The sequence below is a fragment of the Protopterus annectens genome, chromosome 9.part0 (assembly GCF_019279795.1).
Source record: "Protopterus annectens isolate FY-2018-M chromosome 9.part0, PAN1.0, whole genome shotgun sequence".
Lineage (NCBI taxonomy): Eukaryota > Metazoa > Chordata > Ceratodontiformes > Protopteridae > Protopterus > Protopterus annectens.
In genome coordinates, this window is record NC_056743.1 from 983519248 (window position 1) to 983545712 (window position 26465).

At 36.8% G+C, this 26465-nt stretch overlaps 1 protein-coding gene across 1 annotated transcript in view; it reads right to left on the reverse strand.

Annotated features, from left to right (window-relative positions):
* The window catches only part of LOC122811714 (E3 ubiquitin-protein ligase DTX3L-like), a 269974-nt gene that overhangs the window by 207577 nt on the left and 35932 nt on the right, over positions 1-26465 (reverse strand). The window contains exons 2-3 of the mRNA XM_044083744.1: positions 9097-9197; positions 2094-2307 (exon numbers count right to left, since the gene is read on the reverse strand). Coding sequence (XP_043939679.1) covers positions 2094-2307; positions 9097-9144 — 262 coding nt within the window. The 5' untranslated portion in view covers positions 9145-9197. The remainder of the gene's footprint in view (positions 1-2093; positions 2308-9096; positions 9198-26465) is intronic.

The following is a 26465-nucleotide window of genomic DNA, read 5'->3' on the forward strand; positions in this document are numbered from 1 at the left end:
TCAGAGTCGGGTCTGACAATGCCCTATATGCCAGGCATAGATCTCCCCTCAAATGTTTGTAGGAGACAGAATACAGGGATAGGGCCTTGAGGTGGTCTGCATAGGGTATATTACTTACACCCTGCATTTTTTTATGCAGAACCTCTGTGGACATTCCAGTTGTTGGATATGTCTGGTTAGGTACATACCAAATGGGGGAATTGTATTTAATGATTGGTCTGATGTATGCTGAATACAGTGGAACAATGACTTCCTTGGACTTAGATGCCATACCTTTGTTTATAAGTTGTGCAACATAGCATAGAATGATTTCCTCACCACTGTAGACACGTGATGATCAAAGGCTAGATTACTGTCTGTGTGTGTCCCTAAGTCCCTGACTTCTGGGTCAGCTCTAAGGGGTGTGTTGTCAATATGATCGTTACCAGGGATGGATGACTTCCCAAAGAATACTATTATGCATTTCTTGGCATTTAGTTTTAGTCCATGGCTGTGACACCAGTAGTTTGTCTGTGTCAGCCCATCCTTGAGAACATTTGTGTCAGTGTGAGATTCAGTGACCACTCCTAATTTGCAATCATCTGCAAATTCAGTCAGCCAGAGACCACTGACACTGGCTTTGACTTCTGAGAAGTAAATGCCAAAAAGGAGCGGTCCAAGGATTGATCCCTGAGGGACTCCACTTGTGACTGGCCTCTTTGTAGAAATGGACTCCCCAATTCTAACTTCCTGATATATAGTCCAGAAAGGTATGTCTCAGGTCATTCACCCCAACATGGACTATGACAGAGTCATACTGGTACTTGTGAAGAGAATTGAGTGCGTGCATGATTTGATGGGTCCTGGCACCTGACAGGCAGCTAACAGTGACCTTCTCCTTTTTCAGCCTGACACGGAGGACATCTGTGTGTCTGAATATGGAGTTGCCTTTGACTAGGACATGGCCCATTTCTTCCATCCATCTACCCACATACTCCCATTTCCCATTTTTGCACAGGGGGTCAGGGGGTCACATCGACACTGACTATCATCTAGAGCCAATGCTCAGTCATGGCCCAGTTGTCTTGAATTTTCTATGATTCTATTTTTCTAGTTACACGGGTTGTGTAACAGGAAGGAGTTTAATAACCTATAGCAGAAACTATATAAATACTAATTGTGATAGGTTTCATTTTTTAAATATATTATTCCCCCAGCATAATTACTGAAAACATTTTTTTTTAATTTACTTGAAGGTTTACTCATTTTGGAGACATGTTCTGCTTTATAAAGCTGTTAAACTTTACATGAAAAAAAATTACAGAAAGCACCAGTTAGACTATTAGGCAGTTTGAAAAGCGTCTGGAATTTTCCTACTTTTCTAAATCTGGAGAATTAACCTCTGGAGCTTCAGCATAAACTCCTTACCTCTAGCTTTAAAACATGTTGTGGGTGTGTAATAGGTACTTGAATATATAGAATACGTGCACACACACACACACACACACACACACACACATATATATATATATATATATATATATATATATATATATATATAGATAGATGTATATATATATATATATATATATATAGATAGATGTATATATATATATATATATATATATATATATATATATATATATATATATATATATATGTGTGTGTGTGTGTATATTTACATAGACAATTTAGATGGCGAATCATTGAGTCTTAGAAAACCGAAGTAGTTAGAATGAGCCCTGAAGATGTGGGCAGCACATGTAAACACCACACAAACTCAGACTGTAGGTCAGGATTGAACCCTGGTCTCCTGAATTAAACATTTAAGACTTCTCTACTGGTGGCCTTTCCTTCATGAAAACTTTAAGATTTTTTTTGCAACAGGAAAGAATGTGAGATGTGTGATAAGCAGTAACCACCCAGTCTGGTCTTCCTTTTCTCCCAAGTTTGGTCAAGCCTTGTTCTAGCCCCTTATTTTTGTGTTTCATATTGCATGACCCAATGGAGAGAAGAGACATGCTCCAACAACAGCAGTAAAGTGAATATCATTTTAGATGACTGCAATACTTATAAGAATCTGCTGAACTAACGTATTCTAATAAAGAGCCTACCTTTCATTGAAGTGAACTCAATTTTCACAATGTCTTCTATACGATCATTTAAAATTTCCTTCACCTCCAAACCTCTTTTCTGTTTGTTGCACCATTTTTGTAGGGATTTCTGAAAAACTTTCTTGCGTATTTCAAATTGCTGTACATCTTGTTGATCAAATTGTAATTTAAATGTCACCAAATGACCTGTGACTTCAGAGTCTTGTTCAATATCCTGTAGGATAAAAGTAATACAATGATACTGTGTAGCACCAAACTGATCCTTCAGGGCATTCATAACAATCAACCTTTTAACAAAAAGGGGATATTTTAGAGCTTACAACCAGATTAAAAATCATGTATTGTTAATGCAAGTCTCCTATCCCCACTTCTTTCTGAAGCACTTTAAGATGAAGGCTCACAAGGTAAACTTGGCCCAAATATAACACATAAGCAGACTAATTCATTCATGCATTCATTTTTTGATACCCACATTATCCTTTTCAGTGCTGTCTGGGCATAAGGTAGAAAACCAATCCTGGAGAAGATAGCGCGCGCGCGCACACACACACACACACACACACACACACACACACACACACACTGCATGCAGACTGCTTAGCAATTTTAGAGTCTCACAAATTCATCAACAGCTGTGAGGAAACTGGGGTCCTCAGCAAGAAGGCATGCAGACACAGGAAAGAGCTATATACAGAAGGTGCAGAAGGCACTCCTACAGAACACTGAACTGGAATCCCAATACAGTGAAGCAGTAATGCTAACCATTGTAACTCCATATCATTCTACAGGCTTTCATTTTCTTGAATAGCAGAAGTACTTATGTTTGCCAGAATGTCAGTATATCTATAGCCACTCAGGTGATACAAAAACAACATTAGGAAATCAACATTTATTAAGAGAATATGTCCTTAGATGTTTTCTCGTTAAAATTTAGGTGCAGTTGATGAGTAACATCAAGTCTGGTGTCTCATTGATTAACATATTTGTCTCTCAGGTCTAGGGTTTAGTCCTGACCTTCAGTCACCACTTATGTGGAGTTTACATGTTCTCTCCCAATGTCTTTGCCAATTTCCTTCAGGTACATCAGTTTTCTTCCATATCCTAAAACATGCTGATTGACTGGCTACTTTGAATTGTCCATATATTTTGCATTTATTCTTCCCCTTGTGACCTAGGTCATGGTTGAAGAAGGTCTATAACAGACTAAAGTGTCTATGAATTAATCTTTAACAGATTAATGTTTTGACAATATTAATGATAAATAGTTCCTTTAGTAGATAACTAAAACAATGAGTGAGAAGGTCACTGAAAAAACAATCAGTAAAAACAAAATGAAAACTCCAGCAACGCTAGAACTTCCATTGTGTGACCTACCAAACCTCTTATATCAGAGGCACATGGGATATATGCAAATGATCCTTGGGAGGTCCTTCAATGGAAGTTCTAGCTTTGCTGGAGTTTTCATTTTGTTTTTTACTGATTGGTTTTTTAGTGACCTTCTCACTCATTGTTTTAGTTTGTTGTTTGGGATATTTTTGCAGTGACCCTAATGATAATGGACATCAGCTGGGTATAACAGCCCTGTGTTTCTAATGCTTAGTCAAACACTCTGCTTGTGCTGTGCTGATGAGGTCATAACAAGGCTGAAATATGCATATCCACAGCTAGTGGGGTTTGACTTTATTGTCCTGAAATTGTCCATTAAAACGAAACAAATCATGGGCATTCAAAATCACCAATTAGCTGACACACCTGATGTTCATAAGGATCATTTGCATACATCCCATGTATCTCTGATATAAGAGGTTTGGGAGGTCACTCAGTGGAAGTCCTAGCCTTGCTGGAGTTTTCATTTTGTTTTTACCGATTGGTTTTTCAGTGACCTTCTCGCTCATTTTTTTTAGTTTGTTGTTTGGGATATTTTTGCAGTGACCCTAATGATAATGGACATCAGCTGGGTATAACAGCCCTGTGTTTCTAATGCTTAGTCAAACACTCTGCTTGTGCTGTGCTGATGAGGTCATAACAAGGTTGAAATATGCATATCCACAGCTAGTGGGGTTTGGCTTTATTGGCCTGAACTTGTCCATTAAAATTATGAAACAAGTCATGGGTATTCAGAATCACCAATTAGCTGAAACACCTGATGTTCATAAGGATCATTTACATATATACCATGTGCATCTCATATAAGAGGTTTGGAAGGTCACTCAATGGAACTTCTAGCTTTGCTGAAGTTTTCATTGTGTTTTTACTTTAGTGGATAACTACAATAATTAAAGCACTGGGAAGGATGAAGAACCACTGACCCCAATGCATTATACCCCCAACTAAACCTAATTACATACACCAACTCCAGAGTCACTGCACCTTGAAGTAGATGGTACAGATGTTGTATTGGTAAAATATGTGGGAACAGAGGGGAGAAGCTATTTGTCTGACACATACTTTGGTTATTTCTCAGACACAAGATTTTTAAGTCATTTCATTTGTTACAAAACTGTAGACAGTGATGGCTGATTTGAAGACAAGATCTTCAGTTGTCTAGTTCATAGGTAGGTACTAGGCTATCTGTCCAAAAGCATTTATAAGCCTAGCCAGAATGTATTGGCTTTCGCCTCCCCCTTAGATTAGTTCTCTGTGCCTCTGTCCAGCAGAGCCATCAAAGTGATCCCCAGGGTAAACTTTCTGTTTCCCCTCCACTCGTCAAGGCTTCTCTTGAAGAGCTCTGCCTAATGTAGATTGGAATCTTGTTCCAGAGCATGGGAAGTCTCTGGGACAGGAATCTATGCCTCCAACACATCCTATTTATTGTTGTGGTGAGGTTTAGATCCCTAGAGCATGTGGCTCAAGGGGAAATGTTTTTCCTTAGGTGGAACATGTCCCTCAATTCTGGGTTGGACATGGCCTTGTATGTCAGGCAGAGATCACCTCTGAGTAGGCGGTATGCAACAGAGTACAACTGGAGTTTAAGTCGAGCTGCATAGGGAATCTGTTTGAGGCCAGTGATCCTCTTGGTGAGGTACTTCTGTGTTCTTTCCAGCTGTTGCAGGTGTCTTGTAAGGTACATCCCAAATGGGGCATTGTACTCTACGATGGGTCTGATGAGTGCTGCATAGAGGGGCACAATGACTTCTTTTGATCTGGATGCAAACCCTTTTGTGATTAGGTGGGCCACATAGAAGGATTTTCTAACCACTTTGGCAATGTGATTATCAAAGGAGAGATTACTATCAACTTGGGTCTCCAAATCCCTTATTACGTCTTCCATATTTAGGGGGCTACCACCTATGTGGTAGTTTGTGGGTACTTTGTTTTTTCCAAAGGGGATGACTATGCACTTTTTGGCATTTAGCTTGAGGCCATGGTTTTGACACCTGGTATCTGTCTGTGTCAGCCGGAGAGTCAATTATAGCCCCTAGTTTGCAGTCATCTGTGAACTTGGTCAGCCATAGTTTTCTTGTGCTTGCCTGTACCTCTGAGAAGTATATGCCAAACAGGAGGGGTCCTAGGACTGAGCCCTGGGGAATGCCACTTGTAACCAGTTTAGAGTCAGACCTAGCTCCCGCAACTCTTACCATGTGGGTGTTATGTTCAGGCTGGGGAGTTTGTCTATAATACCAGAATGGGAAATGGTGTCGAAGGCCTTTGTGAAGTCTAGGTAGGCTGTGTGGACCACCTTTCCCTCATCTATAGCCTTGGTAACTGTCTCAAAGAAGTCCACCAGATTTAGGAGGCATGATCTGCCCTTAAAGCCGAACTGGGTATGGTCCAGTGTTTGGAGGTTCCCAATATCTCTGTTAATGAGATCCATGATGATGTGGTCCATAGCCTTGCAGACCAAGCTAGTCAGGCTTATAGGGTGATAGTTCCCAGGGTCTGTTGTGGCTCCACCTTTGTGGAGTGGAATAGCCATTGCTGTGCGCCACTCTATGGGCATGTAGCCTGTAGAGGGGCTGAGTTTGGACAGTGTGTTTAGGTGAGGGGTTAGTTCATCTTTGAGCTCATGTAGGATGCAGCCAGGGACACCATCAGGTCCCATTGATGCTGTGTTTTTGACTTTGGAGAGGGCTGTTTTAACCTGAGTGTCTGTGATTTCAGGGGCACTACATTCTTCTGTTATGGTTATGGGCCCTTTTGGGGGTGAGAGGGGGTTGAAGTTTGCACTGAACCTGTCTGCCAGGATGTTGGCGATATCAGCCAGTTCAGTGTATTTTGTGCCATTCTGCACCTAACTCCGAGCAGATCTGAGAATTGCCACTTAGATTCTTGACATAGCTAAAGAAGACCTTGTGGTTAGCTTTGGAGTCCTTGGCAATTTATCTTTCGAAGCTAGCCTTGGATGATTTTATAGGGATTATAGTTTCTTGCTGATACTGATCAGGGATGTCTTCCCTTCTTGGGATTTTACTCTTTTCTGTACTAGTTTCCTCCTTCTACATAGCTTGTTTATGGCAGAGGTACACCAGACTGGTTTCCTTTTCTTGGAGAAGTGAGTCTTGGTTTTGCTTGGGATAGCATGATCCATGCATTCTTGTAGGTGCCCGTAGAGTGCATTAGTAAAGGATTTTGCAACTTGGGCAGCATTATCCTTTAGCATGGGGGCTTTGAAACTTTCCACCTCGGTCTTAAGTAACATGAAGCTTGCTTTTAAAAAGTTTTTCATGGTGGTTTCTTTGACCGGGGGTGGGGGCGGAATGTGGATATCAAGAGTGATTCGTTTATGGTCAGAAGTAATCAGCGAGGGGTTGACATCCGGTGTGGAACACCGGTCGCCCATGTTGGTGATGACCAGATCCAATATGTTGTCACCTCTGGTGGGGGTGTTGACCAGTTTATCCAGGGCATTTGAGTTTATAAATTCTAGGAAATGTTGGGCATGGGAGTTCGCACTTGAGTAGTTCTCCCAGTTAATGTTTGGGTAATTGAAATCACCCAATATCAGGGTGTTTGGTAGGACCTTTATGTTTCACAGTGTTTCCACAAATGCAGAATGGGGGTACTGGGACATGGTGGGTGATCTGTAAGCTACAATTTGAACTGCAGTTTTGCCTGTTAGTTGCACGTAGATGATCTCTGAAACATTGTGCTGTGCCACTAACCTGGAGGAGTGGGTATCCTTTATGAATATGGATACACCCCTGCCTTTTGTATTTCGGTCCGGGTTTTGTGGCCGAAATATATGGTATGAGTTGTAGCCCGGTAGTGTTGGGGTGCTATCTGGAGAACTAGGTTTCTGTTACTGCACATATATCGATTTTCTCCATACTGAGGAGTGCCTCCAGTGCATGCATTCTGAGGTTTAGACTTCTGGCATAGAGTAGCATTACCCTCAGTTTTTTGTTAATTGTGCTATTTACAGCAGTGGGTTTATCTTTTGAGCCTTGCCTAAAAAAGGCACTATGGGGGTGGCAAGAGCCTTGGCCAGTATTCAAAAGCCTAAGGGTGACAGGTGCAAGCCGTCTCTAGTGAAGCAGTGTGGCTTGTAGAGCATGTCATCCCAGGCTGACAGACACTGGATCCCCTTTGAATGACACCAGAAGCTTAGCCAATTGTTGAAATTGATAATTTTTTCTCTGTACCATGGTATCATTCTTGGTGAGGGCAGGATGTTACTCAGGGTCAGGGTCATACCCGCCTGGGCTATGTGATCAGAGAGCTCTTCCATGTCTCTTTTCATGTAGTCCAGGGAGGTGCGGCTCAGGTCATTCACACCAACATGGACAATGACAAAGTCGTATTTGTACTTGTTCTGGAGTGACCTGATTGCTTGTGTTATGTGGCGGATCCTGGCACCTGACAGGCAGCTAACAGTGACCCTCTCCTTGTTCAGCCTAGTGAGTGGGATGTCAGTGTGCCCGACTATAGAGCCACCTATTACTAGTGTGTTAGGTATGCTATTTTGCCTTAAGGGCTGTGATTGTGTGGCACACTGGTTTTGTGAAGTATGTGTTTCATGGTTTGTGGTGGGGGGGGGGTGGAGGTTGCTTGGATGTCTGCTTTGGAGGTATCTGTTGCTTTTGCAGATTTTTATTTAGAGCCTCCGAGTATGTTTTCATGTATTTATATGTGTTTTTTTGCCAGTGCTGGTTTCATAGGTCCATGTGAGACTGGTGGTGTGATGCAAGTAGTTCCCTTCTCCTCTTGACTGTTTGGTCCAGTCTTGGGTTGAGAGAGCTTAGCCTCCAGTTTGGCTGTATAGTTGCATCTCTCTCATGTATTAGTGTTTGGTGGTAGGAGGAGAGGGTTGTCTGTGTACATGAGGCAGTTGTAACATTGCCTCAAAATGCCCAGATTCACCAGTTGGACTGGAGAGTACACCTGAAACTGCCCTTTGGACATGCCTGGATAGGTACAGTGAACTGTTTTACTGATTGGCTGGTAAGGTCGAATAACGAGTCTTGTCCTTCACTACAGTATAGGGGGGTCTAGTACTAAAGTTTATTAGTGCTTGCTATGAGTTTTGAGCAAGTGCCGGGCTGAGAAGTGAATGGCTCGAGTGCTTAAGTTGAAAGTCTGTCTAGTTCCAAGGGAAAAATTGAAGAGTAGACTTCGTGGAGCCAGGAATAGTTATACCCTAGCTAAATAGCCAATAAACTACTAATTTCTGGGCTGAAACCACTCCTCCAGGGACAGATAGACTGCTCAAAGCTCCCCTCTCTCACAGGTGAACAGATAAACTTCCTGCTATCCAAATAAGATATGGGAAAACACAGAAACCAGTAACACAGCCCTGAATTCAGCACTAACCTGATAACTGGACTATACTAGCTTAGAAAGGTGGGAAAACAAGTATTTTTTTTTTTGTTTTTGGTACTTGGATAAAAGTTCCAAGATAATAAAACAGCTGTTGAAAACGGCTATCATGCTAAGTACTTGTTACTATCAAGCTGTTCCACTCCTAGGTCTGGTGAAAGAGAAAATTATTTCATGTTCATCAACACCACTCACTTTCCATGAATTAAGATTTGCAAAGAAGAATACATTTAAGGTAAATACTCACCATACTGTCTTCTTCTGAATTATCTGTCTCATGTCCTACAGCTGCCATGAGAGTTAATCCCCAGTGGTATCTCTAACAGGAAAGCAGCAAGGTTGGGGTCTCTGAAAGAATGAAATATTATCTTAATCGTTATATTAAGTTATATTATGATGACTTACATTTCTGTTATGTTTTGTTTGTTATTATAAACTATCACACTAAATTCTCACTTTTAAATAATTAAATATTATATCCAACAATTCTTATTTATATACTTTGGCAATAGGCTTTCCCACTGTGTTGTAAAGAGTCAGCAATTTACCAACCAAATTGTAGAAATTATGAATTAAATGTTTAAAGGGAAGGAAAATTAAAACATTAGCTAAGAAATGTCCAATATTACTCCCCTTCTATGTCTGGCTGATCCAAAATATGTGCACACGAACACAGTTGAGTAAAAAAGCAGAACACCTTTATCCAACACAAAGCTTTCGGGACAACTCCCTTTTTCAATGATTAATCATTGAAAAAGGGAGTTGTCCCGAAAGCTTTGTGTTGGATAAAGGTGTTCTGCTTTTTTACTCAACTGTGTTCGTGTGTTTTTGGTCTTCAGTATACTTGTCAGCAGTGATTATGATCCAAAATATGTAACATAACAAAAAAATAAATAAAGTCAAAAACAAGCCTGTTTGATATTAGACAAAAAAGAAGAAACAAGTGCAAATAAATACAATATTTGGGAGAGGTAGAGTTTTTGAGAGTTAGCATGTTGTACGATGGGTGTTTTATAACCCTTCTTCAGTCCTTTAAGAAGAAATGAACAATCTCTGAAATGGAATTGCATTTATAAATTATTTCCACCTCTCCTGAAGTGGAAAAGTAATAGGTTGATTCCACTGATTTAGGATGGCCTTGAAGTAAATCCACAGGGGCTAAAGAACATTACCAACTGTTAAAATGACATTTCTTGGCAAAAGAGAAGAAATATTTTTTCTTTAGTCATCTGTCTACTAGCAATGGTGCCAAGACCCCAATGATCATAATTGTGCCAATAACTGGGATCTGAAAGTGGATTTCATTTAATTAAAAGATGTAAGAAAAAGTACATTCTCTAAAATGTATTAATTTGAATTGCCTACTTTCTTGGGGATTTATTTTTCTTCCAGAAGAAAATTCATTATCAAATGTCCAAACATATGTATATCCCTTTGGACTATTATTTTTTTCTAACCTGAATATAATACTTATCTCTGAGTTTTTTATATATTTTTGATAGTTCATTAAGCTAACCAGGTTCCTGAAACCGATACAGCTGATGTTTACTCCTTATGCTTACTGATTTTCATGTTTTAATTATTTATTTTAACTTAAACCATTGAACATTAAACATGAGGAAATTTGCACAGACATTGCTTCATCTGAATTGAAATCAAAACAAATACCCTTATTTTTGAAGGCAATAATTTATAACCATATACATTTTGTTGCCACATTTATAAGTAAAATAGACTGACCATACTAACAAAGCCAACATAAGGTGGGCTTCATAACTTTTACAATGCTTACTAAATTTCAAATCCAGTTTGGAAAACTTAATATTATTTACGGAGTTTTTTTTCTGTAATTAATCCAAGATGCTTGTGCCATATTCTTAACCCAGAATGAATACTGTCTGCACTTTATCTTATCAACCAAACCTAATTCCAGTCATGAACATTAGTTATAAGGATATGACCTTCTATTTCAGGAAGGTTTATGCCAAAATTAATAAAATTTAAAACTGAGCCTTTCCTCAGAATTTAAGCTTCTACTACAGAAACTTTTGTTCCAAAATTGTTTTTAAAATAAAACGGTACTTTGTAAAAAAAATACATTTTACAACTTTAGGTCTAGTTATGAGGGTCAATGGTTGTGATATCCATTTTACAATAAAATATTTTTTGGTAGCTGAGCTTACTAGTGTAATCTTAATGGTACTGGCATCCAATAAATTCTATAAATTGTAATTTTAGAATATTGCTTCTCTGTCTTGTATCTGAACATCTTCTTTTACTTTTGGCTTTTTCCATTAGATGTTGCCATAGCGTAACAATGGTCCGCAGAACAATTGGCAGTGGAGTTTTACTGTGTTGAGTTGCCAGCCCAATGCCCAACCTTCCACACATGCACACACACACACACCTAGGGCCAATTTATAGTGTCCAGCCCACCTACAGCATGTCTTTGGGATGTGAATGGAAAACAGAGCATCTGTATCTAAACATCATGTTTTAAAAATAAAAGTTTTGACTTTTAGTCATTCACGTTATAATAGGTTCATAGGTAGGTGCTAGGCTATTGGCCCTAGGGCCTATATAAGCCGAGCCAAAAAGGTACCCTGGCTTTCGCCACCCAAGAAAATTATTTTCCTGTGCCCCTGTCGAGCAGAGCCACAGAGGTGATCCCCGGGGTGAATTTCCTATTTCCCATCCAATCATCAAGATTTTTCTTGAGTGCTAATTAAAAGCTTTGTTTGATATAGATAGGTATTTTGTTTCAGAGTATGGGAAGTCTAAGACAGGAATCTATCCCTCCAGCATGTTCTGTTTATTGTGGTGACATAGATTTAGGTCCCTAGAGCGTGTAGCTTGGAGGAATTAGGATTTCTTTAAGTGGATCATGTCCAACAGCTCTGGGTTTGACATAACTTTGTATGTTAGGCAGAGATCGCCTCAGAGTAGGCGATATGCGACAGAGTAAAGCTGGAGTTTTTTGAGACAGTCTGCGTAGGGCATCTGTTTGAGGCCAGTAATCCTCTTTGTGAGGTATTTCTACGGCCTTTCTAGATGCTGTAGATGTCTTGTGAGGTGCATACCAAAAGGGACGTTGTACTCTATAATGGGTCTAATGAGTGACGCGTGGAGGGGGAACAATGTCCTCTTTTTCCTGGATGAGAAACCTTTTGTGATGAGGTGTGCCACGTAGAAGGATTTCCTGACTACTGTGGCAATGGGATTATCAAAGGAGAGACTACTGTCCAGCTGTATCCCACTGTCTCTTGTCACACTTTCAGTGTTAAGTAGACTACCACCTATGTGGTAGCTCATGGGTACAGAGTTTTTACCAAAGGGGATGACAATGCACTTTTTTTGGCATTGAGCTTGAGGCCATGACTTTGACACCAGGCATCTGTCTCAGTGAGGCCCTTTTGTAGGATGTCCACATCGTTAGGCATTTCGATTATGGCTCCTAGTTTGCAGTCAGCTGCGAACTTAGTTACCAAAGGCCTTCTGTGTTAGTCTGTACTTCACAAAAGTAGATACCAAATAAGAGAGGACCCAGGACTGAACCCTGTGGTACTCCACTTGTCACTGGTCTGAAGTCAGGATTTGGAGTCTGCTACTTTTACAGTGTGGGTTCTGTCAGTGAGCCAGTTGGCAACCCATCTTGTGACATAGGAATTTATACCTAGTTTAGTGAGTTTATCTATAATTTCAGAGTGGGGGATGGTGTCAAAAGCCTTGGCAAGATCTAGACAGGCTGTGTGAACCACCTTACCCTCGTCTACGGCTTTGTTAACTGCTTCAAAGAAGTCTATCAGGTTTAGGAGACATGATCTGCCTTTTACAGACTAGAACTTGGTGGGGTCCAGAGTTTGGAGATTACCAATGTCTTTGTTTATAATTCCATGATACATTCCATGGCCTTGCAGACCAGCTCATTAGGCTAATGGGGCAGTAGTTCCTGGGGTCCATGGTGGCTCCCCCTTTGTGGAATGGGATAACCGTCGCTGTGTGCCATTCAGTGGGCACAAAGCCTGAGGTGAGGCTATGATTGACCGTGGTGCTTAGGTGGGGTGCTAGTTCATTCTGTAGTTCGTGTAGAACGCAGCCTGGGATGTTGTCAGGTCCAATGGCTGCTGTGTTCTTGGCTTTGGAGAGTGTGTTTTTTACCTGTACAGCCTTGATTAAAGGAATTTTGCACTCTTCTGGTGTAAAGATGGGCCCTTTAGGGGGTGAGGGGGGGGGGTAAAGTTAGCACTGAACTTAGCTGCCAGGATGTTGACAATATCAGTTGGTGCTGCATATTTACTGCCATTGTGCTGCAACTCAGAGCAGATCTGAGTGTTGCCATTGAGATTGACATAGCTATAGAATGCTTTGTGGTTGTCTTTAGAATCATTGGCGATTTTGTTTTCGTAACTAGCTTTGGAGGATTTTATGAGGAATCTCAGCTTCTTACTGAGGCTGACCAGAAAGTTCCTCCAATCATGGGATTTTACTCTTTTTTGCAACAGTTTCTTTCTTCTGTTGTAGAGTTTGTTTTTGGCAAGGGACCACCAGATTGGCTTCCTTTTTTTGGAGGATAGTATCTTGGTTCTGTTAAGGATAGCACGATCCATGCACTCGTGTAAGTACTTACAAAGTGCATTTGTGTAGGATTCAGCAGTCGTACCTCTATTGCCCGTCTGCATGGGTTTCGTGAAGTTTGCCACTTCAGTCTTAAGAAGCGTGAAGTTAGCTTTGGAGAAATTTTTTATGGTGGTTTCCCTAATGGGGGGGCGGGGGCGGGATGTGGCTGTCTAGGGTGATTAGCCTGTGTTTGGATCTGACCAATGAGGAATTGACCTCTGGTGTGGAATACCAGTCGCCCATGTTGGTAATGACCAGGTCAAGGATATTGCTGTGTAACCAAGTACATTGTGTGCTTCATAAAAACAAGGAACTAAGATCTGTGAATTACCAACAGGCAGGTTAAAATCATTTGCAAAGATAAAATTTGTGGTCAGGGATACCTGGTTTTAAGGGATACATTTCTGGATATTGCTGAATCAAGGGGACAATGGTTTAATGTCTAAATAAAGAAGCTGATATCATTTACTCTTGATGGACCCCTCTGTTTCATGAAACAATAATCTAAGCATGTTTATTAATTATTCTGTATACATGAATTTTTGCAAAGTTAAAATAAAAAAAAAAGCTTTTGACAAATTCAAAAGGCTTCTTGGCATCCACAACTAAAATTGACAGATTCTATTTGCAGTCTCCCTGACCTCTTTGTCCACGTATATAGACATTCCTCAAGATCTCAGGGTTACCAGTTTCATTCCAGGGTTACCAGTTTCATTCCATGTTGATAGCTGTATTGGCTTTAACTGATTATAGGTGTGTGCATGAGTGTAGGTGTTTGAGTTGCATATAGTCATTTTCACCCAAATCCGTCTCTTGTGAAAAAACAAAATTTAAAATCCTCTCCATCTTAATAATAATAACCACTGAAGTCACTTCTCATAGCAAATTATTAGGGTGATAGTGGATTGCAATCTTAAATGCAACCTGCATATACAAAATTGCATAAAAAAACTTGGGACGCTTTAAAGAGCCAAAAACTTTCTCACCAATGCAACTAAAACTGCACTTGCCACTATTTAACCTTCTAGCCTCACTACTTTATGGCACTCCCATCTTTACTAACCTCCAGACATTCATCACAAAAATCAAAACTTGAACAATGCTATAATAAAGTGGCTAAATTTGTAGCAAATATCCCTTTCAGAACTCACCAGTATTTAGCACTAAAAAGCCTAAATTGGTCAGAACTACCGCACCAACTAACATACACAGCTTCTTACTACCTATAAAATTATCCAGCATCTATCTGCTTGTCCAGCACTAAATTCTGTGCTGCCTTGTTCCCAATCGGTCATTAAGATAATGACCAAAAATTCTGGGTCCGTAGACCTATGAAATCGACTGGGCATGGTCTGTACTCATACCATGCTGCTAAGGCCTGGAACTCATTAGCTTTATCCATCAGGTAATATCCTCCCTCCATTTCTTTAAAACCATTCTGAAAGACTTCCTAGCCAAAATGTGTCTCTGTTCTTGCTCAGCAGCAGGACAAATTATATCCCTAACTATGAATAAGTACCTTTTCATACCTTACATCTCCTCACTCTCCCTTCTTCACTTCCTTATTTCAGTCTACTTCTCTCCCCTGACTCTCATTCTAAATATACCATGACCTTGTTTTTTCTTACACTTCATATCGTAATTCCTGTTTGTATTACACTAACTTACTTTTCATTTCTTTATAAAGTGGCTAAAATGTTTCTAAATATTAAATTATCATCATATAGGTTGCATCTGTTCTTAACCAATGCTTTTGCATTATGTTGGATGTGGTATAATATTTAAACTTAGATGTTTTTGTATTATTTTTGAAGTTTGTAAAATCATTGTTCTTAAAATGTTTTACTTTTTAAAATGTAATACTTTGGAGCTTTTCTCACCTGGCCTCCAGTGAAAATAGGCACCTATCAGTCTGACTTTCTTGGTAATCAAATGTCTATAAATAAATAATTAAATACAGTGATCAGATAAGGAGATAGTTGTTTACCAGGCACAAAATAAACTGTTTATATGAAATAACTTAAATAATGCCTTTTACAGAAAAAAAAAAATATCTATATATATATATATATATATATATATAAGTATTGTGGCAATTTAATACTGATATTAGTCAATAATTTGCAATCAGCTCTTTTTTTATGTTCATTTTTTGGAATCAGTATTAGTTTAGGTAAATGTTGATAGCTTGGTGGCATTTACACCAGTATAGTGCACTCATTGTTACGATTCTCCAACTGCAATATACAAGTTTTTTTTTTTTTTTTTTTTTGTGAAACTTTATAAGATTCAGAAGGAACACGATTGGGTCTAATAACCTTACTGACTTAATATCAGTCACTTTCAGTTTCATGTACTTTGATGTCTTCTTATACACTTACTTTTATTTTGGTAATAACCAGAAAACAATTCCTCAGTCTAATTATTTATGTTATTAGCTTGATTATAAATTTATTGAAACCATTTGGTAAATATAGTCCTTGTATCTGTATTTTCTGAATTGTATACAAAATTGCTGTTTGCCACGGAGTTGTTATTAATTTGTTTTACTAATAACTTTCTGCAGGTATATACATTGTAGTACATGTGTCTGATTAAGCTTGGAAATGTTCCTTTTTTTTAAACACCTTTACTAAATCACATTTGAAATAACAGGTTTACATTACATGAATAGAAAATGAAACACATCATGGTGATATTTCTCATTATTTTCATGCAGTATACATAATATGTTTTCTTGTAACAATTATTCACTCCATTACATAAATTGCTCAATTCCTGACATCCCTTAAAAGAAAACTCCAGCCACCCCTACAGTTTAATTCAGTCCTTAGGTTGCTTTTCTGCCTACAGTATGGTTCAAGTATTGTGTAGGTACAAGAAACCTGCTCGTACTTTTTAAAACTTTCATTTCCTTGCATTGGAATCAAGGATGCGAAAGCTTTAAGCTTGACTTCTCACATACTTTGTAGAGGAATTTGTCATCACCTGCATGATATACCATAGACACAGATAAATCTGTAGTTTACCCAGTCAGGTACTGCTGTCATGTCTTAGATGGGCAATTAATCCTGGTAATGTCAGGATCATGGCAGCTGCTATAAAAAAAGACAAAAAGCTGTGGAACTGTGTTCCATATTTTTATTGCAGAGATGAGAAGAACTTAACACACCCCTTTCATATCAAAACAAAGTAATTACATCAGTCAGGGGGTTTAAAGGCAGTTGTCACCTCTTCTGACAAATTTACATAAGCAGCATTACTGTACTGAAATGCTAAGCTTTAAAAGTTGGTTATTTATAATAGTTTATATGTTTAAGATAACTTTAATGTAGTATCAAAGATTTCTGTGACAGAGAAAAGCCCAAAGTATTAACCGATTTACCATCCCCCACACACACACACACAGGACAGAACTGCAGCAAGAGAGACATGTGGCAACCCTATCAACTAGGTCCACTGATACTGTTTATAAAAAGGTCTTTTATGCTTGTGTGACATCCTTCCAGAAAGAGATGCATATCTGGTGCACAGACCCATGGTAAGAGATTCCCATTGACTTTGGGTCAGTCCTTACAGTAGAGTGCATGAGCATTTTGCAATCAAAAAATGAAATGTGACTATTGATGGCAATTATAATGTTGTGTTGTTGTTGTTGTGTCTTTCGGCTTATCCCGGTTAGGTGTCGCCACAGCGGAACTCCGGTCCGCTAATGTTTGGTAGTGGATTTTTACGTGCCGAGTTACCAGCCCTGAACCACAATCTTCAATATAATATACATCTGAATTTACTTTAACATACATTTGCTATGTGCCTTTGCATTAAAAACATTTAGAAAAGGAAATCAGAAGAACTTTAACTGTGTTTAACTGCACATGTCTAACTGTCTTTTGTGTGTGTGTGTGTGTGTGTGTGTGTGTGTGTGTGTGTGTGTGTGTGTAAAATATATTACATGTCTGTGTGCATGTGCACATGTAAATGTGTGTGTTGTTAGGTGGGTTGCAAATTGGCTCAGTAACCATACACATGCTATCAAAGTGGGTGACTCTACCTCAACCAGCAGACCTGTTACCAGTGGGGTTCCACAAGGGTCAGTACTGGGCCCCCTTTTGTCTGGTATTTACTTCTCAGAAGTTCAGGCCAAAATAAAGGGATTGTGGCTGACCAAGTATGCTGACGACTGCAAACTTGACAGGATCATTGACTCCCCAGATTATCTCAGTGTACTCCAAAGGGGGCTTACACAGACCAACAATTGGTGCCAAAGCCATGGAGTCAAACTAAATGCAAAGAATGCATCATCATCCCCTTCAGTAAAAGCAGTGTCCCTACTAACTATCAAATAAACAATACCTTAAGTATGAATGCTGTAGTGAGGGATTTGGGTATATGAGTAGACTGTGATCTAAACTTTGACCACCATGTATCCACTGTAGTAAGAAAGGTATTCTGCATCACACATTTGATTAGCAAAGGCATAGCCTCAAGAGCAAAAGAGGTTATAACTCCCCCTATACTCATTCCTTATCAGGTCCATAATTGAGTATAATGCCCCCTTTGGTATGTACCATACCAGGCACCTGCAGCAACTGGAGAGACCCCAGAGATTTTTAACTAAGACCACCCAGGGTCTTCAGCACATGCCTTACACAGACAGACATTCAAGATCTTTCAAAGAAATTTTATTCTCATTTAGGAAACACAAGTGCTACCTAAACAAAATGTCGAGTGTCAGCTCTTTTACAGGAGAAAAAAAACAAAAAGCCAGATACGATAGCTATTAAAGAATAAGCAATAACTATAGTACAAAACTAAATATCTAAGTAGCTGCTACACATGCTTGTACACTATTTATTACATTGGACAACGCTGACTACTAGATAATTAACAAATGAAAAGAAAAGTACACTATACACAGAGGTGAGATTGGGTGATATTGCACATAAGGAGGTGACTGGAATTGCACTTAAATGAGAAAATATTAATTTTAGTATGCAATAAATAAATAGAATTACTGTATGGAAAAAAAGAATGAGAACGTTAACAGCCTATTATAGTTTTGATACATCCAGATTTATGTCTGTATTAATGAGTCTTATTGCAGTTGGATAAAAACTGTTCATGAATCTGGAGGTCCTGCAGCGGATACTCCGTAACCTTCTACCAGAAGCAAGTTTTGTGAACCAACCATACGCTGGATAAGAAGTGTCACTCAGTATTTTGCGGGACCTCTTTTTACATAGTTCAAAGAGCTCCAGTAAGGTAGGAAGACTGGATCTTTTCTGCTGTTCTTATTATTCTTTGCAGCTTCTTCCTTTCGGCCATTGTGCTGTGAAGTGAAGTCTTTGTCACTGTACTTAGTAGCATATAGATTGCTTGGGGGAAACTTGTACCTGGCTTACAGAGCAATCTCTGATCCCAACCTGATGAAGTTGCTGTACATCCGTAAGTCGAATGAGACTATAATTACCTGCTCCAGTGACCTAAATCTGGCCTGCAATTTAGATAGGACATGCTGGAGAGACAAATTCATCTCGCAGAGGTTGCCACGTCTCTGGAATAGGCTACCAGTTCATATTAAGTAGAGCACCTCTATGACTCTGTTCAAAAGGACAAATGAAAAAGAGACCAGCACTCGACAGCAGCAGGATAAAAGATATATTTATTTTAGGTTGCAAAAGTCAACCTAACTAGATATGCACAAACCGGTTTCGGCTGTTAAAGCCTTTTTCAATGTGACTTGTTACTAGTTCAGATACATTTGATTACGAAAACCCATATTGCATCCTGGTTCTCCATTTATACCCACAACTTAAAGTGGTATCAACCTATTCAATTTTGTATATAGGGTACTTATACAGTGTATTACATCAAAATTTGTTTAACCTGATTTTGCTTTTTATACATATTTTAAACATATTTTTAACATGTTTTAGACCATATTTGTTAAACATATTTTTTAAACATATTTTAAACCACAAACTGCTAACCTGTTGATATTGCCATTAATAGTAAGGCTGCTATAAACTGTAGCCCTGAATGTTTACATATATATATCATATTTTTAGGCAAAAATCAGATAATATGCATTATATACAATATATATTTTTTAAGCATATTATTGGTTAACATATTAGAATGAGAGTAAATGTTGACAAAAATCAGATTATATATATATATATATATATATATATATATATATATATATATATATGTGTGTGTGTGTGTTTTAGCCTATTAATGGTTCTCATAGTTTTATCTAATTTATGTAGAACTTGATTTTGATATTAGAATGACTGGATATTTACCTGCCCAATATTCATTGTTTAGTCCTATCATACCTATATCATTGGGGGCACCAATGGACTATGCCTCATGTACTTGATATTCATTTAGTCCTGGCTTAAAAAAAGCCCCAAGGGTGGTAATCCACTTGTTCTCCAAGTTGTTGAGTTTAGTGTGCCACCCCATCTTGAAATTCCTGTGAAGTTGGATTTTGTCTATTATGGTAAACCTAAATAATGCTCCTGTGTGTTGTTGAGTATGTTTATATAGAGCATTGGTTATTCTTCTGTTTCTGATTGAACTCAGATGTTCGCTAATCCTAATTCTGATGGGCCTGGAAGTCTGCCCGACATAGAAGGCAGAGCAGGTGCATTGTGCCAAGTATATCACCCAATCTGAACTACAATTTCCAAAAGTTTTTATGTTGAATACCTTTGGTGTATTCTTACTGGTGAATTCTTTGGTTTTCCAAATGTATTGGCATGCACTACAATGTCCACAGGGGTAACAACCAACTAAAGCATCACCAAATAGTGTAGTTTGTTGTTTCATACCTGGTGTGAACCTTTTATAGTGTGTTAACTGGGACTGAATTGTACGTCCCCTGCGATAAGAAAAAGCGCAGGTTTCGGGAAGGATATCATTAAGAAATGAATTTGACTGTAATATATCCCAATGTTTGTTAACAATTTGTCTGAACCAGGATGTGTTATTGCCATACGTGGTAACTAATCTGATAGGTTGCCTACCCTGTTTGGGAACTTCTTTTGATCTATTATATTTAAGAAGATCGTGTCTGCCCTTAGTTTGTAACTGTTTGACAGTTTTGTTTAAATGGTTGGAATTGTATCCTCTATCCACAAATCTGGTTGTTAATTCTTGTGTTTGACTGGAATATTCTGTTGTAGTTGAACAGATCCTTTTCAGGTGCAGATATTGTGACTTGGGGATGTTATTAATAATGTGGTGGGGATGAGAACTGGTGGCATGGAGAATGGTGTTATATTGTGGGAATTTTCTGTGTATTGTTGTTGCTAAAGTGTGATCCAGTAATCTTTTGATGGCCACGTCCAAAAACACCATCTCATTATATCCAATGTTGACCATAAATTGTATGTCAAATGGGTTGTTGTTGAGATAATCCACAAATTTAAATAGTACCTCCTTACTACCCCGCCACACCAACCAACAGTCATCCAAATACCTGCGCCATATGTCCATGTATTCCATATAAATATTCCGCTGAGCATCATTTTTTTCTCAAAAATTTTTTTATTAATTATATGAATAGCAAGACAATTAAAAGATTATACATAAGAAGGCATAAATGAACATATAACAATTCATCTAGTGATAACAACCTTCATGAGATTTTGATAAGTTATTTAGAAATAAAACATACACCATATGTACACTATATACAAGTTAGGCAACCTGAGAGAGAAAAAAAAATATATTTAACATTAACTATTTAATATGTTTAGAACCTTTTCTAACACAACCTAATAGCTTTTTTTTTGGACTTCCACCTAAGTATCTTTGAGCATCAATAAATTTAAAAGCCATTTTCTGGAAAGTAACCCATTTTAATTTAGAACGATCAATCCAATTTTGTATTATATAAAGTTTTAGTAATGAGCAAATAAAAATGATAACATGAATATCAACTTTTGAAAGATGAATCAATGGAATATGTAGAATAGCAAATTCCCACGTCAACGTGGATTTTTGATAACCCATTTTCTGCAGTCTGACTTTCAAAGATGTCCACAATCTGTGAGAAAAATGACAATACCATAGAATATGAAGGAGGTCTGCTTGGGGATGAGAACAGCATGAACACGAAGGGGACTTATTTGGGTTAAATTTGTTTAATTTGATTGGGGTAAAGTAGGCATCATTATTAATCATTAATTGTGTGTATGCTAATTTTTTAAAAGGGATAAATTCCTTAGTGTGTCTAATAGCCAGGACTTTGAGATTCTGACAATTGGGAATTATAATTCAACCAAACATTAGATAAAAGACAGTTGTGGTCCATCATTAAAGAATTAATTAATTTATATGAGTTTGAGAGCATTTTATCAGATGATGAAAGTATTTTGATAATCGTGTTAAGGTTTTTCAATTGTGAGTCTATGGGGACCAGAGATACAAATTTGTTTTTAATTATTGCTCTTAGTTGTGTAAGAATTGGTGAGTAATTCCAGTTTACTTTCAATAACTTACACCAGTCAGATAAAGGCAAGTCAAGATATTTCAAAACATCTCCTACTTTTAGATTTTTAATTAAAGGATAGTTTGTTAAGTTCAAAAGTTTATTGTCCAATAATATATTTGGGTTTAGATGAATTGGCTGAACATGGTGCGAGATCTTTTCTAGTTTACACATTTTGAGTAAGGTTTGGAAATCTCTAATCTTTTGTTTAAATACTGTAGATATATTTTTAATAAATAAACTATCCAGAGAGATAAAGGGAATAGCTTCAGGATTTAAATTATTAGAAATGACATAATTATACCGTAATTTTATCCATAAAGAGTGATTTGGATAAGAAGTGTTATTGAATTTAGAGATAGTAAGAAGTTTATTGGATGAGACAATCAAATAATAGAGATAACGATTAGGTAAACCCAAACCTCCCTTGTCCTTCGAAAATGCCAATCTAGAACAGGAAATTCTAACAGATTTAGGGAACCATATGAATTTTGCCAAAGCTTTATTTACAGACTCAAAAAAAATTTTTGAAATTATCTGATCAGATGATGAGAATTGGTAAAGAAATTTAGGCAGAATATTCATTTTAATAATGGCCACCCTTGAAAGAAATGAAAGGTTTAGATGCTTCCATCTGTCCATATCAGACAATATAGAGTTCCATAATTTATTAATATTATTTTGAAAGGAAGATTTATTGTGTTCTAAATTGATTCCTAAATATTTTATATTATAAGTAAACTGAAAATGATCGTCTGGAAACAAAAAAGATTTGTGTGCTAAATGATTTAAGGGAAAAATATGAGTTTTTGTAGAATTTAAAAGATAGTTGGAAACCAAAGAAAAATAATCAATAGAATTCATTATTTTTCTGTAATCAGATAATGGAGTTTGAAAGTAGATTACTAAATCATCCATAAAAGCAGAGAAATGAATATTAGTATTAAGAATTCTAGGGATGTTATGAAAAGTATTTTGAGTAATAAACAATAGCAAAGGTTCTAAGTAAATGTTGAAAAGAAAAGGGGACAATGGACAACCCTGTCTTGTTCCTTTAGTGATCTTTATCGGAGCAGAAAATTGACCATTAATGTATGGTCTAGTAAACATATTCTTGTATAAAACTTTTAAAAAATTTATAAAGAATAAGGGAATATTAAAACATAACATAGTTTGAAATAGAAAGTTCCAACATACTCTGTCAAAGGCATTTGATGCATCTATAATCAAAGCATATATAGGGTTTGGATTTTTCTTAATGAGATAAAGTATAGTCTCTAAAGATAGAGTATTATCCCAAGCATGTCTCTGAGACATAAAACCTGATTGATCTGACGAGATAATTGAGGGTAAAATCCGTTTCAATCTGTTAGCCAGAATAGATGACAGAATCTTAATATCCACGTTAATTAAAGAAATGGGTCTATAATTTACTGGGTCAGATTTATCTTTATTATTTTTTAGAATTAGAATGGTTTTGGATGTGTTCCAATGAATATCAGAGATATCATTAACTCTTATATGATTGTAAACTTTAAATAGAAAGGGAAGAACTACCAATCTGAAAGTTTTGAAAAATTCTGGAGTAAAACCATCAGGTCCCGGAGATTTACCCAATTTAAGATTATCTATTGAATCTGAGATTTCTTGTACCGATATAGGGGTAGAAAGTAGTTTTTGCTTATTATCATTAAGTTTAGGGAACTGCAAAGAGTCTAAAAAGAATTTTGAGTGATTATCTTTAACAGAATTAGAAGAACCTGAATATAACTCAGTGTAAAGAGAGGTGAAAAGTTGAATAATCTCTTCATCAGTATTATATAATCTGTTATTATAAGATAAAGATGTAATATTTGGATTTCTGAAGTTAACTTTAATAATTCTCGCTAACAATTTAGATGGAACCTGGGCCCATTCTGAATATGAAGCAAGTAGCTTTTGTTCAGCTAAGGAGAGGTTATTTTGGTGAAGCAGAATTAAATCTTTCTGACAATCAAAAATTTGTTTTTCTAAAGTAGCATCATAGTTCAGACTAAGATGATTTTCCAACGAAGAAATTCTTGATTTTAAGAATTCCTCTTTCTTAAAGTATTGTTTTTTGAAAAAGCAGCTTTACTAATAAATAAACCTCTTAATCTTGCTTTACATGCAGCCCATTGTATGTCATAAGGAATGTCTGATGATTCAAGACTATTCACCATTTCATTTAGGATTTCTGAAGCTTGTTTGAAAATATCTTCATTTGACAATAAGTTATTATTTAAGGTCCACTTATTAAACATAGTTTTATTTTTGATATTGGGTTTTATGTTCAATTTTAGTGAAATTCTTGAGTGATCCGAAAAGAATCTGGGTTCTGTAGTAAAGTCCACAATATATTTTGAAATATAATCTGAAATTAGAAAGAAGTCTAATCTGGACCACGAATGATAGCACTTAGAATAATAAGTATATATATCATTCTTGTTTATATTTTTAACAGTGCGGAGGGATCTATTAAATTATATTCTGTCATCAAATCATTTATAGCCAGAGTAGATTGAAGATTATAGGTGACAGTGGAGCTGAACGATCAATTACAGGGTTTATAACTGCATTCCAGTCACCACCCACTATAACATGATGATCCTTATAGGTTGCAAGAAAATTGTAATTTCTAAAATGAACAAATGTTGTGAATTACATGGGCCATATAGATTTAAAATTAATAAGGGTTTGTCCAAACCAGCAATAGAAGCGGTAAATAAGCACCACCTCCCTTCATCATCAAATTTCTCATCAATAATATTCCCAATGAATTTTTGTTTAATGATTATAGCTACACCTCTGGAGTTAGATGAGTCACCTGAAGCTATAATCTTTTTGATCCATTTTTTTTAACTCTTTATTCCAATCAATACGTGAAATATGGGTCTCTTGAATAAAACAAATGTTAGCCTGTGATTTAAAGATCATATGAAATAATAGTGACTTTTTCGCTTTATCTTGAATGCCTCTAACATTCCAAGAATCTAAAATTATGTCAACAGGCATATTCTACAAGTATAATCATTATTGATGCTATAAAAGTGAACTCAAGGTGCAAATCCAACACAACATTAAAAAGAAGAAGAAAAAAAATAAAAGAAAAAAACAGTCTTTAAGTATTCAAGCAAGTCATCAAATAATATTTGTTGAAAGAAAAAGAAAAAAGGTTTTTTAAGAACCATGAAATGTATAATAATAACCTTTATCCTAACCCTAGTGCCTACCCACCAATCCCCCTGTGATAAAGGAAGAGCAGAAGAACATGAAAAAAACATTGTAATTATAGATAATAACCTCAAGTTAGAATACAAAATTACTCAAAGGAAGCCTAACATAACATAAAGTCCGAGTAATACTACTAAAAATATATACAAAATTAACTAATTTCAAGACGTCCAACATGCTTAATCCCTACTTCTAATACTAATCTAAAGCTCCTATCCTTAAATTGAAATTTATAGTGATTAAATGTATTTCCTCAAGTATTTCAAGAGAAAGAGAAACAAGTAAATAATAAATAAATCACACTCTGCTTAACTAGAACACTCTATCATAAGAAGTGATACAATTAAAACTGAAAGATATGTAAGATAACATATATAAGTATAACAAAACCAACTGGCAACATTATAATATAAGTAAATAAGCATAGCATTACTGAACTAAAGATAATAGTCATGCACTATCTACTGAACCTTCTTTAGTACTTTAGTGATAATTTCATTAATCAACATGACCATTAGTATGATAAAAGCACTAATACCTGTAGAAATAGCATTACTGAACTAAAGATAATAGTCATGCACTATCTACTGAACCTTCTTTAGTACTTTAGTGATAATTTCATTAATCAACATGACCATTAGTATGATAAAAGCACTAATACCTGTAGAATGAGTATTTAGTTATAGTTCAAATAAAGCAAAAAACAACTACCAAGCAACCATATCTCAAAATGAAAAACAATTCAGTCTGGAGATGCATCTATTAACTAGATAATAATAGTACAGGAACTATTCAAAATGAAATATTATAAGCTGTAAGGGTTTAACACTAGTTAATATACATGAATAAAGTATAATTATATTATTAAATAGTAACTTAAACAGCATCATATATATTGGACTGATTGTACAACAATGTGCATACATATAATTTTAAATCTACTTTTGAATATTTTACTAATGACTCTGTTAGGTTATATAGCCATACTATTCTTCTAAGCTATAGATGTAACATAGCAAAACAGCATGAAAAGACAAGGCTTTTAAAGTAAACATTTTGAAAATCTAATTAAAACAGAAACAAGCAAGCTAAATGCAGTAAATCTAAGGGCTTAAATATATACATGTAGATTCAGCTAATCATATTAAAGATAGTTATTTCAAACCTTTCAAATAAGTAAAGGCTTTCTTAAACATAAACTACTAATCATAAATATCACATCCAGCCTGTGAGAAGAGAGAGAG